An 18,926-nucleotide genomic window follows, 5' to 3' on the forward strand; every position below is an offset into this window, starting at 1 on the left:
CAGACACTTGACATTTCTTACCTGTGTGACCCTGAGCAAGTTACTTAACCTCAATTGCCTTACCAAAAAACAAACAAACAAACAAACAAACAAAAACAGAATCTAATCGCAGCTATTATTTGAAGATAAAGAAAAAGGAAAATGATGTGGATTAGGAGTGTACTGAAGATGTGATATCTGATAGATAATAAGAAATATTTATTATTTCCAAGAGCAAGCTTTCTAGCCCCTAAAGCAGATTATTTATGGAGGATGTATGTGAAAACATAGATAAGAATTATTCAAGTGATGAGGTGCAGAGGGACAGTGGTTTATATCAGTGAAAAATGTACTTATATGATGAAATCTATATATTTATTCATATATCCATCAGTGCATCAGAGTCAGAAACATGAAATTCTGTTAAGTCATCATTTACATATGGTATCGGGAAAGTTGTTAAAAATCATAGTGAAACAAATACTAATTCGTACAGAAATTTATTGATGCAACAGGGATTTATTGAGGACATAAGTCTTCAAATCAGATTTTGGTTTTAAAACAAAATCTCATACGTTTTCTATTTACACTGGGTTCCAAAAAGAATGAGGTAGTCAGAAACTGACAAGATACCTGAAGGTAGGGACCATATCTTTTCTATACCTGACATCTTCCATAGCTTAGGATAGTGCCCTGCAAAGTATATTTACTTAATTTCTGTTTTGATTAATTGAATGTCAACTATAAATTAAAAGAGCTATTACCTCCTTAGTTCCCCCTTTCCTGGGTTCCTCTCTCCTTCTATTTGGAGAGGGTGGAAGATAGACCCTGAATAATTTCTTCTGGATCTTCTATTTAAGGAGGATTCCCAGGGCAGTCACTTCTTCATTCCTCACCCAGTTGCATTTCTATGAACTTCATCATGTCTTCACTCCAGGTACCTTTCCCAACCTCTATTTTTGAATGTTGTCTTTTCCTCTTAGACTGCAAGCTCCTTAAAAGTAAGGATTGTCTTTTACCTATATCTTTGAATACCCAGTGTTTAGCTCAGTGCCAGGCACATAGTAAGATGTTTACTAAATGATTATTGACTATGTAGGCAAAAGTAAAGTCACAATTTCAAGTTCTATTCTCTAGAGATTAACCAATGGTATCTGTGATCTCATCAGTATAGGTATTCTCTCTTAACAGTGAAGAGTTAAACTCATTCATCCTCTGGAGATGAAGGTTTAAAAAGGTACTCATAAAAATAAAAAACAAACATCTAACCACAATGATCATTTAAAGTATCAGATGGAAAAGGCAACAAAAAGGATTGTTTTCAAACAATGAAATCAAAGGAAATAATGATAATTTACTTTTGTGTAGCTTTTCCAGTTTTGACAGTCTATATTAATTTTCTCTCTCATTATATTCTCACATCTCAGACAGTAGAATCCTTTTATGTCTATTATATAAATGTAGACACTGAGGCTCAAAGAAATAAACTAATTGGATATATTCACCCAGTTACTAAGTAACGGAACCATTTTTTACTCCAAATGTAAGGCATTTTCTAATACCTGCCTTTCATGTAACTCTCAATGTCCAGTTTGGGATGATAACTGATATTTAAAAGAAGAAGCACATCAAGCAAGAAAAATAACTATATCATAGCATTTGGCTAGGTCCTGATTAGTGTGAATAATGAATCCCGTGAAGTGAACCCATTATTCAAATTTGCACTATAATTCCCATTGGTTTGGTGCTAATTATCATAATTTTACAAAAAGTATAACTTCAAGTAGTGTGAATTCAAATACATATTACAACTTCTGAGGATTCATTATCTGCACTAATCAGGACCTACCTGAACTCAGAAATGGAAATGAATTTACTTTCAAAAATTGATCTTAGAGTTAAAGGTCATCAGATGAAATGGAACAGTTTAGAAACTCACAGCAAATAACTGTAATACAATATTCCTTCTAATTATAAGTAGAAATTAAAAAAAAAAACAAGATAATGAATGGGAACCCGTATAAAATCTGCCCTCCAGAGCATCATAAAAAATTTAAAGCATTATAAAATCCAGGCTGACACATACTTCACCACTAAAAAGTATAGGAAAAAATGTGACACAGTTGGGTGAAATATATGTATTTTAATTCATATTCAAATTTATATATTTACATTCTACTATTTTGTCTTATAAAATGGGCAACTAAATAGAATAAGATTCATAGAGAATAATGTAGGAGTTTTGTGGAGAAATAAGATGAAGAAAATTTGTGTCTGGTTTGACCTTGCCAACTGAATACTTGGGTGAGTTGATCACAATTTCTAAGACTGATATACTGTCAATTATATTTGACCTTCAAAACGACTGAAATGATAAGCTCATATAACTGTAACTGAATTGGGTAGTTCAATTGGAACAATCAAAAGATGCTGAAATCAAATTTTGGACAACTCAAGTTAGTTGGCCAGGATAGGTAACTTCCCTTAGATTGTCGCCTTTATTTTTAAGTATTACCAAAGATATCTGGGAATTGATCTTAAGGGAATCATTCAGGCTAAATTATTTTAAATAAACCCACTATACCTCTCCTACATTCCCCTCCCCTATAACACACATATCTACATGTATTTAACTGTACTCAATTTGTTCAACAGTCTTAAGAATCTCCATTTCATAAAGGACAGGCATGTGGTGTAATGGCAAATTATCTGGATTAAGACAATTGGGGTTCATGTTTCATAAACTACAAATCTCCATAGAAAGGCAAGGTGGGGTTATTAGAAAACATAAAGAAGCTCCTTAACCTGTCTCAGTGTATGGAGAAAGTGACTGCCTCCACCTCACCTGCCCCTGTGAATTTATAAAATAGAATAGTTGAGTGATATTTAGCAAAATGTGGTCAGCAGGGAAAATGAGGAACATAGTCAAAATTAATCCAAAGTTATTAGTTGTACATGCAACTTGGGTGTGGAGAAGGCATGCATAGAACTACCCTTCCTGATCATAGCCATGTGTGTTACCTTAGTGCTCAGATCATTTGGAATTAAGAAGCCTCTCTATACATGGAACTCAGTGCTAAAGCTCTTAAGCTTTGAAAGAACAAAGCATCCAAATATTGGCCACAGATTAAAAAGAACCAGGACTCCCTCCTTGCCTCGCTTCTTTTCTTTGCACAGGGCACCTGTCTAGATGAACTATATGCTTGAATCCTGAAAGAACTGGCTGATATATAATGGCTGAATGACAAACAGTAATGTGAAAGATTGGAAACCAAAGGAATATCACTAGGTGAGAGAAGGGGAAACACTATTCTAATTTTTGAGGGGGATAAAGGGAGGGAGACTTGCGGGGAAGAGAACAGATTCTCCAAACAGTGGATCAAGTAGTTTGACTTGGATTCCCAGAAAATTTCCAGAATGCATCATTAAAGCAATGATTGGTCAACATCTAGAAAAGGAACTAGGAATTACAAAGAATCAGCATGGCCTAAACAAAAACAGGTTGTGCAAAGGTCCCATTTCTTTGTGTTTTGGGGTTTTGGTTTTTGTTTGTTTTTTACAATGGTTGGTTGTTGTCCTTCATTTTGGGGTCAAGGTACAGTGTGTTTAACTATGGCTGATCAGACCAATATGAACTCAGAAGGCTCTACCACAGGTCGGGTACAAATAGTCCATATGAACATTTAGAGTAGAGATGTTTCTAAATTTGCACATCTCACATTACATTTCTTTTGAGCTAATGCAATTCTGCTTTGCTCATAGATCACAGCACTTTCTTTAACATTAGCATGCCATGTCACACTGGGTAGTATGTGTCAGTGTCGCTTATGTCACAAAATTGATTCCAAAATCTTCAGATAAAACTTGAAAGTGTCTTTATATTGCTTCCTCTGACATCCATGTGAACACTTGCCTTCTGTGAATTCTCCAAAATATATTTGTCTTTCAGGCAAATATACTTTTGGCATTCAAACAATGTGGCCAGCCCATTGGAACAGCACTCTCTGCAGTAGAGTTGGAATGCTTGGCAGTTCAGTTCAAGGAAGGACCGCAGTATCCTGTAACTTATCTTGCCGAGTGATCTTCAGAATCTTCCTAAGACGATTCAAAGAGAAGTGATTCAATTTCCTGGCATGGCACTGGTTAACTGTCCAGGTTTCACAGGCATACAACAATGAGGTCAGCACAATAGCTTTGTAGAACTTCAGTTTGGTAGTGTAACGATTAGAATGATGCCACCTGCTGCAGACTTACTGTAGAAAAGCTGCGCCATGAGGTGAAGAACTCTGAAGGCAAGATCATGCGTCTTTTCTTTGGTGTCAGGAAGTGATGTTGGCTGGTGGGAAGAAGAAGGGGGAGGCTGGCGCTCTGACTTGCTCTCTTTCCTGAGGACTCTAGTGGAGAAGGGAGCTAGAAATGTGTTTGCCCTTTAATAGATAGATGAATCTAGGCTTTTCTCTCTCTTTACCAAATTCTTATTCTCCTTAATAAATGCTTAAAAGTCTAACTCTTGCTAAAGCTTATATTTTATTGGTGACTACTCATTAGATATTTTAGACAGTATAGCTAGAATTTTAGCCCCTTACAGATGGCTGACCACAAGAGGAAAGCTGAACCTCGGTCTTCTGATCTTCCAGTTGCATAAGAAATTTCCCCCACCCTGTCCCTTTAAACTGCTAAGTACTGGCTGTTTTCCCTTTAAATTCTTTCAAATGGACCTTTTAAACTCCCTAATTACCCTATTTCTGATTTTACTCTGTTTAACCAGACAAATGGGGGATAGGATCATGTTAATGCTTTGTTTTTTGTGGATTTTCTATTTCTATTTTTATTTTTGTTAGAAGAGCCAGCAAGGTGCTCACGCAAGGGAATATAAATATCCCTCTGTCTCTCAACCATGCTTTTTCAAAGAAACCTCTGATTCTTGCAGCTTTTCCTAGTTCTAAGAATAATTGTTGCTCTAATTTTGCATGCCTGGAGGTGATGACCCAACCTCTAGAAGCTGTTAATCCCCTAGCAGTGGGGGAAGGGGAAACCAGGCCTGAGTTCAAAATCAAGTCTGATTCAAATTGCCCTGGTCCCTCCCCTCCTCTCCAGACCCCACCTTTTACCCCTCCCTTGGCCAAGGCCCTTGATTCGCCTGCCAGGGAAGTCCAGAGATCTAATGCACATGCGCAGCTTTCTCTACCTGCATTTTCAGCCCTACCCCAGCTGAAATGTAATTCTGAGGCAACCTTAGAAAACCCTTTAAATTCCAGATATGCTGCTTTGTTCATAATTTTGCTAATCTGCTTTTGTCTTTAATTAGTAACCTTCTAAAGCATTTGTATTATGAAAGGACAGACAGACAATATAGAGGGGTTAAAGAAGAAAAACTTAAGCTGAATAAAAATGACAATCATCATCATAGTTCAAGACTGCTTCTTTTTTTTTTGTTTTGTTTTGTTTTTGTTTTTTTTGTTTTTGTTTTTTTTAAGTGAGACAATTGGGGTTAAGTGATTTGCCCAGGGTCACACAGCTAGTAAGTGTTAAGTGTCTGAGGCCGGATTTGAACTCAGATCCTCCTGACTCCAGGGCTGGTGCTCTATCCACTGCGCCACCTAGCTGCCCCAAGACTCTGCTTCTTTTGCCATGGAAGGATACATATTTTACAGAAATGTAGAAGTAAGCAGCAAGGTATTGATATGAATGAGTGCTAGGGATTTTAGATATCGGAATCAAAAATGTTCTAAATTCACTCAGAGTAATAATGTCAGTTCAGAAGTTACATAGGATTTCTATGCTATTACATCTACATTTTGAAATTAATGGTATGGGTCTATTTTCATAGAGATTTTCTTGGTTTTGAGATTGTGTTTTATACTTAGTTTTTTTTTAAAAGAGAATATTTGTAAAAGCTTTTTATAGTCATGTGATCAAGTTTATATTTTATAATACTCTATTAATATTAAGTTCATATTCATTTAGATTTCCCTAGTTTGAATTTCATTGTCTTTTACTGTTCCATGTGTTTTTTCTTCTATTCATTCATCTATGTAATTTTGAAACATTGCAAGATGGTTTTGATTTCATAATACAATGTTAATTCTAGGAGTATTGTGCTCCCATATTCTGAGTTGTTTGTTTTTGGTATTTTGTTCTCTCAAATGATTATTTGATCGAACTCTTTAAAGCATTTCCCTGGCAAATTGGTTGCCATGGCAAGTGTAAATTGATTCTAGAAGTATTATTTTTGATATGCATATTCCAAAAAAAAAAAGAGAGGAACATTTGTAAAAGTTTTCTTTTTTCAAAAAGAATTTTTCTTTGAGATTGTGTTGTGCTTTAACTTTCATTTAAATATGTGCCAATTTTTCACAAATGTAATTGTATAGTTAGTAAAAAAGGGTATTATTTGAAATTATTGCATAATTATATATTATATTCTGGGTCAAGATGTATTCACATTTTTTGTGATCATTTATTTTCCTCAATTTTTAAATCCATATGAGACTTGGAATATGGGAATTTATCATTTAAGATATTAATTGCCTTCATTCTGAGTTATCAGATAATAGTTGGCCAAAATGCTATCCAATCATAAGAGGAATACATGCAAAAGCAGATACTGAACTGTCACATGAGGGGAGACATGCATGAAGTTAAGGTATGGCTGAGGGAATGGCTTTTGACAAATGTTGAGGCTGGATTCTCTTGGTTTAATTTTTTTTTCTTTTCCCCCACAATATTGTACAGATGGCTGGAAGTTTTGATCCCACCCATCTCATTTTACACCTGGCTTCTATGCCCCCTCTTATATGCCTGATGCAATGGACATCTCAATCCCATGCATCTGATTAAGTCTGACTCAGTTTCTTCCAATATGTTCGGTGGCATGGAGATATATTCCATCCACCTATTTTAAGCCTGGCATACTTCATTAGCTTGAGCAATTGCTGAAGTGTGGGAATGCTCATATCCTATCATTTCTCTGTTCTTTTATGGTAACCCCCATAATTATCTCAGGTGCCATGATAAATACAGTGTTGAATTTGGTCTTGACATCTGTTACCAATTATATTAGATTTTTAAATTTCTCATAATGGCATGAGGATAATTAGGCAGGTGATGCAAAAAGTGATGAAACAAAAATAAAAATTATTTTAAAAAATTAATATTGCACCTATTGTCTTCTCAATTAACCCTCCATATGGGGGGACTATAGTAATATTAAGTTTTAGAGAATGTTTCAATTTTTGTTTTATTATATGTTTCATGTGTAACAACTAAGATTCTGAATTCCTTTAGACATGTTTTTGAGAACTTTCATTGTTTGATTTGATTATTGACAAAGTTATTTTAAAGTTGTGTTAAGCTCAATTTTGTAGGAAAGATTCCTGGCTTATTACCCCTGAAAACACTTCCATTCCATGACTACACCTAGAGGACATCTGAGAAAAGACTTTCAGAGGCTTTAAATGAACAGTTTTGTTTTGTTGGGTTTTTTTCTTTGCTCTTTCTGTTATAATGTACACCATCTGTAACATGTACCCTCTGCAGAGGCCCTCCCTTTGCAAGACCAATGTCAAAGCACCGGTTCATGAGGACAAAAAAAACCTACCCTCTGGACAAAACTTTCTTCTCTCCCTTTTCTAGATTGTTATTAACATATTGTTAGTTAGCATAGGATATTATATTCTGTTATTTTTGACAGTTTCATCAAGGAAACACCCCATTTCTTGAAGAAACAAAGGAGGGACTGTAACAATTGTAATGATGCCACCTGCTGGAGACTTACTGTAGAAAAGCTCCACCATGAGGTGAAGGTCTCTGAGGGCAAGACCATGCGTCTTTTTTTGGCATCAGGAAATGATGTTGGCTTGTGGGAGGAAGAAGGGGGAGGTTGGCCCTCTGACTCGCTCTCTTTCATGTGGACTGGTGGAGAGTGGAGCTAGGAATGCTCCCTCCCTTTAATAGATAGATGAATCTAGGCCTTTCTCTTTCTCTTCACCAAATTCTTATTCTTCTCAATAAATACTTAAAAATCTAACTCTTGATAAACCTTATAATTTATTGGCAACCACTCATTAGATTTTAGACAGACTAGCTAGAATTTTAGCACTTACAGTAGGCAAACTAATACTTCTTCTCTCTCACACTTTTCTTTGGTTCCTTCCAAATATTGAGCTAACTCTAGCAATGCAGAGAGATGAGATGGATAGAGGGCTGGCCTTGCAGTCAGGAAGACACAGATTCAGTTTCTCTCCTTGAAACATATTAGCAAGTCACTGAGCCTATATTCATACATAGCATACTTCATTACAGTTCATACCCTAAGCATTTTATTTTACTTTAAGGAGTGAATACTGATTAAACATTATATCATAAAGGATGATATTTTTAATCAAAAAAATTACCAAAACTAAAACCAAATTCATTTTAATTAAAAACTAAACTTCAATTAAAAAACAGACTTTAAAAAGGATAAGCAAAAATACGTACTTTTTTCAGGCATTAGTTGTGCTAGACCATTCTAAGCACAAACTACATGCATACCTAGGATTAAATATTTTATTGTCACAGGCATTTGTCAAAGACTCTAAGCTAAATATGAGTTGTTGATCTGAAATTACATTTTTTAGGTGTGGGGGGAAAAGAACTCTAGTTGTTTCTTGTTCTTGCTGTTGTTGTTGATGACAATGATGATGTTACTGCTGTTTTAATCACATTTCTGGGCCCCTTTCCTGCCAAATGTGAGAACTACCCAGGAATAGGACAAAGTCAAGTCACCTATCTCACTATCAGGGTATTTGTTAGATTCAAGTAATATATTTTAAAAGCTCATCTAGAGCACATAATAACTAGATATTATTGTAGCCATAGCAAAATGACTAGATAACAATCATTCATTCATCTTCCAACTTTATATCTTTGATAACTGGTTGGCTATTAATAATCCTAATTAGATTATTATGTTTTTATAAAACTGCTATATCAAAAAGGGAATAATTCTCAGACTTTATCTAGTAGAAGACTACCTAGAATGCAAGCACTGGTGACTCATTTTTGTGTCAGTAGCTAAAGAGTTATTTGTTTTGTTTTGTGGTGTTCTCCTAGAAGAAAACTGGACAAATGATGCAACTCAAAGTATCCTATCAAATTTAAATCTCTTTAAATGAGTGACATTGAAAAGGGCTGACATTTCTGATGACTGTGCTGTGGCACCAAAGGAACTTCTTGCATACAAATTGGCATTAATGACAGTTTTTGTTACATAATTTTCTTTGAACTTCAATAAATCTTCCTTGCTCATCACTTTGCATCATTAAGCATGTAAATGGAGTTCATTTGCCTAGGAGGTCACAACTCATCTCTTTAGAGATTATATGAAGAATGGCATTATCTACCCTTCCCTCCCCCACTGCATTCCAACCATCGCATTGTGCTAACAAGTTTTATTTTGATGATACTTCTACCATTGACCAATTCTAAATGACAATTCCAAACAATGTAAATAGAATAATGCTTGCAATAGCTTAAAAGTATTCTGTTCATAGAATTTCGTCTTTAAAATGTATCAAATCATATATGTTCCCTTAGGACAGAAGAGTGCTTACTGTACCAGGCTCTTATGTGCATTTTAATGAGGACTGTGCTAAGCTTAATTGGAGGTCTGGATTTTTCAACAACAAAGCTTCATTATTAACATTGCTGCTAGCACTTGACAAAGGTGAAATTAAGTATTACTTACCTATTCTGTTTAATGTATGACCTCCCTAATTTGCGCTAACTAGAAGATCTATTGTGAATTTATAAATTTTGTAGGTAAGCAGACATGTACAATAAAATCATTGTTACTACACCACAAACTTCAATTATTTAATGTCATTATATGACTATAATTTACCATTTCTTATAACAATTCATAATATAATTCCAAAATTTTAGCATATTCTATTGCTTAGAAATACAGGTTAGAGCTATATTACATTAAATACTTGGATGAAACAGTGAAAAATTAATTTCTTTATTCAGATGTTTCTATATATCTAAATATTTGAGTCTTGGTTGGGTGATTATTTCCCCCTTTCTAAATGCTTTTTTGCATGGCATGCTAAATAGAAGTTCAATAAGTACTAGTCTGGGAATCAAGAGATCTGAGTTCAATTCATTATTCTGCCACTCACTTGTCATTTGGCTTTGGTAAAGTCACCTGCCTGTTCTTAGCTTCATTTCCCTAGTCATTAAAATGAGATGTTGAGTAAAAATATCTTAAAGACGCTAAGTATAAAAGTCTATGTTACTATAGTCTTTCTCCAAAAAAAAGACTACTAAAAAGAAACAAAAATTAGTAACAGCCATTTGAACAATAAAATATCATTCTAATAATAAAAAAATGAAAATGAAACTAATTCTGGTATTCTCTTTTGTACCCGTTAATTTGGCAAATTAAATCAATCAATCAATAAGTATGTATTAAATGGGAGACTACTACCGGAAACTATGATAATTAGTGGGGATATACATACAATTAGAAAAACACACAATTCCTATTCGTAAGGAGCTTACACTTTGATGGAGGGAAATGAGTACATAAGGAAATTTTATATATATATATATATATATGAAGAGAATGAATGCAAAGCAATTTGAGAGGGAGAGAACTAAGTGTGAGGAGATGAGTACAGGATCCATACAGAAGGTGGTACCTGAGCTGTGTCTTAGATGAAGAGAGGAATTCTATGAAACAGAGATGAGGAGAGTATATGTTCTAGACACTGAGGGCAGTTAGATCAAAGGCAGAGGTAGGAAAGACAAAATATTCTATATAAGGAACAGAAAGGTTAGTTTCACTGGATTGCAGAATACAAGAGGGAGAATAGTATCCAATGAGGTTAACAAAATAGGTTGCTGCCAGATTGTGAAGGGATTTAAAAGATAAATAGAATTTATATTTGATCCTAGAGGCAATAGGGTGCCACTGAAGTTTATTGAATAAGTGACATATATAGATGTTTCCTTAAAGAAAATCATTTTGGCAGCATAGTGGAGAATGGAATGTTATGGTAAGAGAATTGAGACAGGGAGGCTAATCAGGAGATGAGGAATGATCTAAACAAATATTGATAAGAGCCTGAACTTTTGTAAAGAGCGTGAATAAAGAGTAGGGGTCAGGTACAACAACAACAACAACAAAAACTTATGGAGATAGAAATTGCAAATTTTGTCACCTGATTAGATTTGTGAGGCAAACAATTGTGACAAATAAAAGATAATGTCAAATACAAATATGGGAGACTAGAAGAATAGTAGTCTCTTTGACAGAAATAAGGAAGCATGGAAGAGGGATAGGTTGGGAGGAAATAAAATGAATTCCATTTTGGATATGTTTAGTTTGAGTTGCCTCTGGGACATCAAATTTTAAAAGTCTAACAGTTGAAGAAGGATTGAAGCTCAGTGGAGAGATTAGTGTGGAGGATAGATACAAAGATATATATGTATATGTGTATGGCAGACACTAAACCATAGGCGCTGTCTAATCCCATGGTAATGAAGAAAAGGAATATAGAGTAAGAAGAGTGGGAATACTAGGATAGAACCTTGGAGAACACCCAAATATTGGGAATAGGGGCTAATCTGGATGATGAACCAAACTGGGGTAAGTAAAATTAAATGTGGCCACCTTATTTCTGTCCCAAGTTTGGGGAAAATTATCTGGGGTTTATTATATATTTCTTACTTAGAAATTAGAGGCTACTGTACCAGTTTGGGGCATTAAGCATTTATTAAAGTTTATTACATATTAGTAAAGAGAATATGCATGGTTCTGAAAGATAGGAAAGCCTAGTTAGGATCTATGGGAGAGAAGAGAAAAAGAGGCTGCTTCACCTATGAGTCTCAGGTCAAAAAAGAGGAAGTTCCTGTGCCTGTGAGAGCAGAAGTTATCTGCTAATTTTCCCTACACTAGGGATAGTAATAGAGCCACCACATTTAATTTTACTCATCACAAGACAAAAAGACTAAGAAGTAGTCAAATAGGTGGGAAGAGGATTAGAAGAGAGTTTTGTCATGAAAATCCAGAGAGGAAAGAATTTCTAGGAGATATTGATCAATGATGTCAAATGCAGCAATGAGTTTGAGAAAGATGAAGACTGAAAAAAAAGAAAAAGTATGCGATTTTGGATTTAGAAATCATTGGTGACTGTAGAGATAACAATTTCAGAAGAGTATTGAAGTCAGACACAAGATTGCAGTTAAGGAGGGAGAAGAGAGGAGGTAGAAGTCATTAGTGTAAAGTATATTTCTAGGAGTTTGGCTAAGAAAGGGTAGAGACATAAAGTATGACCAAGTTTGAAGTGACAGTAGGATACAGTAGTTTGATTTTTAAAGGATTGGAAGAGACAGAGATGTTTGAGGTAGAAGGGAAAGTTTGAAATAGCAGGGAAGGAATCAGAAAGAAGTTGAATATGGGGTGAGGAGACTATGATGACTGAATTTGCCCAAAAAAGAGAGGAGGGGAAGGCATTGAGGGCATACGTATGATTAAAAATATTAACATTCAATGCCAGTGTATTTTTGGATATATACTACCAGTGAAATTTTTGATAGTGGCAATTTTTTGTGCAGCAATATGACAACATAGAATAAGACCTACAAAACCATTTATACCATTTGAGACAGTGATTTCCCCAACTTGGGCTATATTCAGAGGTTGATATTTAAATGTGAAAAAACAGGGGCAGCTAGGTGGTGCAATGGATAAATCATCAGCCCTGGATTCAGAAGGACCTGAGTTCAAATTCAGCCTCAGACACTTGAGACTTACTAGCTGTGTGACCCTGGGAAAGTCACTTAACCCTTATTTCCCCGCCAAAAAATAAAAATATAAAGGAAAATATGCTTGTGTTCAAAGGTATTCATAACAGTATTGTTTATAATAGCAAAAATCTATAAACAATATATTTGTCCAGTGATTGGATAACAGCTAGACAAAGTATGATAAATAAATGTAATCAAATATTATTGCAAAATAAGAAATTACAAGTATGATGAAAATAGAAATTAGGAAATACAGATCAAAGAAAACAAAATGAAGATAATAATACATATGTTTACTATGATAATGATAACAAAATATCAAAGCAAGAAAATACATAAAAGGAAAAGAGTTTGGAATTGTATACAAAAACAAAGACTATATTATTATTATTATTTTGATAAAGTAAATAAACATATACATTTTAAATAAACTTACAATAATTTTATATATGATCATTTCAAATTTGTGGTTATATATTTAAATGATTGGCTTTGTTGGCAGTTTCTAAATTTTGAATGATGATTTTTTTAAAAGGCACCTTATGGCATATTGATAAAACCCCTGACATAACTCCACCCTGAGGCAAACTCAATGAGTCCCTGCTTGGAATCTCCATGTCATGAGAAGTCTCAGTCATACTGTTCACTATCTACTACTTCTGGTTCACCTCCACATGGCCTGCCTGGCCTCCACATGGCTCCCAACCATCCCCCTCCATGCTGATTTCCTAGCTCCACTTTATGTTTTTGTCTTCCCTTATTGGAATGTAAGGTACTGAGAGTAGGTACCATTATGTTCATTGGTTTTGTATCATCAGTGCTTAGCACAGAGCCTAGCACATTGTACTTGAGAAGTGCTCCATCTCAGTGACAGCTCTTGATTTACTTTCTAAAATGCCTTTTTGTTCCTAAACCACAAATTTTTTTTCACAATAATTTTTATATTTTTGTGTAGAGAGGAACAGAAAGTGAATTATTTCTTTCTTTATTTTTTTAGATAATCGGTTTTCAGCACCACTGTTGCAGGTTAATGGATGTTAGGCCAGAGAAAGATGGGATGCTATGGCACAAGAAAAAAAGAATAATAGAGTTTTACCACCCTGGAAAATATTGTTTGGCAAAGAATTTCAACTACAGTACCAAATTTTCTAGTTATTATAATTCTACAGATATTTTCAACTCTATCTTTAAACATTAGCATTACTTTCAAAGGGAGATGATTGAACAGACACATTACAAATGATTAAAAATATATGTACCTTGGCATAAAAGTAATGAAAATAAATGGCTTAAATAAACTTGGAAGATATATGCCTGAATCATAGGGAATTTAAACCACCTATATATCTGTTGATTTCTGGTTCATTCATGACATGTTAGGAATGTAGATTTTTTTTTTAAAGGAAGATATTTCAAATCTACTTTTTATGTAGCACAGAGTTATAATGATGAAAACACTTGATAGCCTTTCTGGTCCTATAAAAAGTATTTGGAGTACTAAAGAGGAAAAAGTAGACCATTTCAAATCTTTTATTTAAAAATCTTTCCATTTTTATGGAAACTAAAGATAGGAAAAATAAAAGAATTCTTCAACTGCTTTTTGGGGAGATGTTCATTTCAGCTGATGATTGTAAGCTAGAAGAAAAAAAAAATACTCCCCGAGCCCATTTGAAAAAATCAGCCTGTGCCAGTTAGCCCATATAGACTTTATATGCTCTTGATGAGTGCTCACTGTAAAATCTTTGATAAGAAATCAACACTCGGGGGAAGCTAGGTGGCACAGTGGAAAGAGCACCAGTCCTGGAATCAGGAGGACCTGAGTTCAAATCTGGACTCAGACACTTAATACTTACTAGCTGTGTGACCCTAGGTAAGTCACTTAACCCCAATTGCCTCACCAAAAAAAAAAAAAGAAAAGAAAAGAAAAGGAATCAACACCCCCTCTTATAATGCCTACATCCAGAATGTCACCTCTCAATATTCTCCCCAATCTGTCTACACATTGATTCTTCGGATGTGTAGCAACTCTCCACATAGTAGAAGGGTATTCAGTGTGCATAGACCAGAAGGAAGCTGACATTTAGTCCATTTAGACAAGCATGATCATTAAATGACACTTTTCCTCAAACTATCCTGGGAAATAACAAAAATAGAGTCTAAGTGTACAAAACTCCAAAGCATGTGGATAAGAGGCATCTGGTAGAGTAAAACTAATGCTATGTTTGGAATTAGAAAAGCTAGTTTTGAATATTGGTTCTGGCATTTATGATCAGTTTTACCATAGTCCAACTCACTTAACTTTCCTGAACTTCAGCTTCCTTATCCATCAAATGAAGGTAATAATTGACCTCCCTACCCCATGAGATTGTTATAAGAAAAGTAATATGCTATTGTTGTGTGAACTAATAATAATAACTAACATTTATATAGAATTTACTATACGTCAAGGCATATAGGGCAAACATTGGGCAGCAAGATGGGACAGTAGATAGATCACTGGATCTGCAGTCAGGAAGACTCATCTTCTTGAGTTCAGATCGGGCCTCAGACACTAGCTATGTGAACCTGGGCAAATTATTTAACCCTGTGTACCTCAGTTTCCTCATCTGTTGTTGTTATTATTTGTCTTTCGTTCTCAAAGAGGATTATGAAGTTGGGGATGAATTGGATTTAATTGAGGCAAAGCTGTGCAAAATCACCAGACTCACTTTCTCCCCCAGAGCCATCTGGGTCCAGTGACAAGATATATATCAGGATGACTAGAGATGGCCCTGGATGCAGTTTCCTCCTCTATAAAATGAGCTGAAGAAGGAAATGGCAAAACACTCCTATATCTTTGCCAAGAAAACCCCAAATGGGGTCACAGAGAGTAGAGCACTACTGAAAATGACTAAACTGAACATATGCCAGGCACTGTATTAAGCTTTTTTACAATTATTTTATCCTTACAACAACAATAACAACAATAATGGGGAAAAACGAAAATAAATTCTTACCCAGGAATTTGTTGCCCTGTAGGAAAATCACTTAAATCAACTGTTCATTTTTCATCTATATATCTAAGGTTGTATAGACATAGTCTTTTTTTAGCAAGAAATACTGAATATTTTGTAATAATGATAATTGTTTGGGGGGCAATTGGGGCTAAGCGACTTGTCCAGGGTCACAAAGCTGGTAAATATCTGAGGCCAGATTTGAACTCAGGTCCTCCTGATTCAGCGACCAGTGTGATCTATCCCATTGTACTACCGAGGTGCCCATAATAATGGTGGTGGTGGTGGTGATGGTTATGATGATGATAGCAGCTACTATGTTCCAGACACCATGCTTTATAAATATCATCTCATTTGATCTTCACAAAAATCCTGGGAAGTGGGTACTTTTTATCCCCATTTACAGTTGAGGAAACTAAGGCAAACAGAGGTTGTAACTTGTCCAGGATTACACAAGTAGTAAGTTTGGGGGGCTAAATTTGAACTTCAGTCTTCCTGATCCCGGGCTCAAGTTTTGTTTACTGCACCAATCAACTGCCTTCATTTTTCTTGTCTGTTGTTTCATATCAATTTCATATTATATCAACTCTTCTATTTTCTTCAGTTAGCAAGAAAAAGCAATATGGTTCAGAAAAAAGGAAAGTGGATCCAGAATATTGGCTTTGATATTTTCTACTTGTGTAACTTTAGACCAATCATAACATCTCTGAGTCTCAGTTTTGTTGTCTGTAATACAAGGTAGTTGGAGTGAATGGCCTCTAAGTGCCCTTTCAGTTTTAAGGTATGAGATGGCATGGCAAAAGGCACTGAGTGTAGACTTAGAATTTGGAAGACATCTGTTCAAATCCTGATGCTGACACATGCTGACTTCCAATCTCTCATTTCCAATTGCTTCTGACACTTCAAAGTAAATATCTGGCAGACATCTTAAACTAGACATATCCCAAACTGAATTATTACCTCTTCTCTTAAACCCTCCCCTTTGGACCTATGGACAACACCATACTCCTAGTCCTTCAAGCTTGTGAGCTGGATATCATCCTCAACCCCTCCACAAACATATTCAGACTGTTGCCAAAACCTGTTCATTTTACCTTTGCAACATCTCTAATATAAACTATCTCTCCTGACATCACCATTACTCTGGTAAAGGCACTCATCTCACACCTGAACCTCAATAGGCAACTGATGGGTCAGCCTGCCTCAAGCCCCACTCCAAACCATCCTCCATTCAGTCGCCAATGTAATTTTCATAAAATTCAGGTCTAACTATGTTACCTGTCTATTAGATAAGCTCCACCAGCCTCATTGCTGTTCCACGAACAACAAACTTCATCTCTTGACTCTGAGCGTTTTCTCTGGCTGCTTCTCATTCCTTGAATATACTCCCTTGTCTCTACCTACTGACTTTTCTGGCTTCATTTAAGTCCCAATTAGAATCCCATCTTCTATAGGAAGTCTTTCACAACCTCTCTCTTTTTTGTTAATTTTTTTTTTTTTAGTGAGACAATTGGGGCTAAGTGACTTGCCCAGGGTCACACAGCTAGTAAGTGTCAAGTGTCTGAGGCCAGATTTTTACTCAGGTCCTCCTGACTCCAGGGCCAGCGCTCTATCCACTGTGCCACCTAGCTGCCCCCACAACCTCTCTTAATTCTAATGCCTTCCCTTTGTTAATCATTTCCAATTTTCCTGTATACAGATTGTTTGTACATGTTGTTTGATGCCTGTAGTCTCCCCCATTAGATTATGAGCTCCTTGAGAGCAGGGACCGTCCTTTGCCTCATTTTGTATACCCAGTGCTTAGCAAAATGCCTAGAACATAGTAGGTACTTAAGAAATGTGTATTAACTGATGGACTGTCCTGCTAGCCAGGAGACCATGGAGACAACCTCTCTGTTGCTTCAGGCAGCTCTCCAGAATAACAGGTTAGAGATCAACTGTGCTGATCTGTCTCGGCCAGAGGAGGTCACTACACTGATCAAATGGCTCCAGATCAACAATTAAAAATACTCTCTCCCCTTAACTTGGGAAATGATTATTTCCCCCCCAAATATTTCACAATTACTAGTTTTCCAAGTTTAATACACATTAAATGAAAGACTTATAGAAGGCTGTTCAAAATATCAAATGGTAACTCTTGAATTGTGTGTGGTGGCGGACTTAGAAGGGGATCAGCAGAAGGGGTGTGTATGAATGAATTTAAGGGATTTTGACATAAATGGAAATAAGTGTTAAACAGTATGAATTAAGGGTGTGGAGGGACTATAGATAGTGAAATGAGGATAGGTAATATTAGGGTGAAATTGAACGTGTTCTTTCCATGGAAAGAAATTCAAAAACGTCTGTTCTGATGGTTCTACAGCTCACTATCCATTTTCACCCTTAAAGAAATTTATTGTAAAAATGATGAGCAGGATACTATCAGAAAAACCTTGAAAGACTTACATGAGGTGATACAAAATTAAATGTACTGTATACAAAAAAACAGTAATATTGTAAGATGATCTGTTGTGAATGACTTAGTTGTTTTCAGCAATAAAATGATACAAGACAACTCTGAAGGACTTATGAAAAATGCAGTCCCCCTACAGAGAAAGAACTGATGCTATCTGAATACAGATTGAAGTATAATTTTTGTTAAGTTTTTTTTGCCTATTTTCTTTCATAATCTGACTAATGTGGAAATGTTTTGCATGACTACTCATGTATAACATATTGAATTGCTTGACTTCATAAGGGGTTGTGGAGAGGGAGGGAGGAAGAGAATTTGGAAAACAAAGTATTAAAATCAATGTTGAATTTTGATTTTACATTTAATTTAGGAAAATAAAATTCTAAATAAATTAAAACAGAAATTTCTTGTGATATACTCCATTGAGATAAAATAAATAAGAACTTACCAATGGTTGTAAGAAGCATGCTAGCAACAGTAAATCCAAAGTGATTCCTTGCCACACACTCATATCTTCCCTGGTCTGCTTGCCCAACATCCTTGATAGTAAGAGTACCTTCACTATTTACATGGAATTTGCCACTCTCAGTAATTTGAACACCTGCCTAATTAAAAAAAAAACAACACAATATTAAAAATGAATAAAAGGAAAGTAAAGTGCTTGAAATCCATGGCTCAAAAAAACAAACTTAAGCTAAACACCT

At 35.4% G+C, this 18,926-nt stretch overlaps 1 protein-coding gene across 1 annotated transcript in view; it reads right to left on the bottom strand.

The window, feature by feature from the left end:
- The window catches only part of PXDNL (peroxidasin like), a 574,279-nt gene that overhangs the window by 118,654 nt on the left and 436,699 nt on the right, over window positions 1–18,926 (bottom strand). The window contains exon 14 of the mRNA XM_043975169.1: window positions 18,671–18,827. Coding sequence (XP_043831104.1) covers window positions 18,671–18,827 — 157 coding nt within the window. The remainder of the gene's footprint in view (window positions 1–18,670; window positions 18,828–18,926) is intronic.

The sequence above is a fragment of the Dromiciops gliroides genome, chromosome 1 (assembly GCF_019393635.1).
Source record: "Dromiciops gliroides isolate mDroGli1 chromosome 1, mDroGli1.pri, whole genome shotgun sequence".
NCBI classification, from domain to species: Eukaryota; Metazoa; Chordata; class Mammalia; order Microbiotheria; family Microbiotheriidae; genus Dromiciops; species Dromiciops gliroides.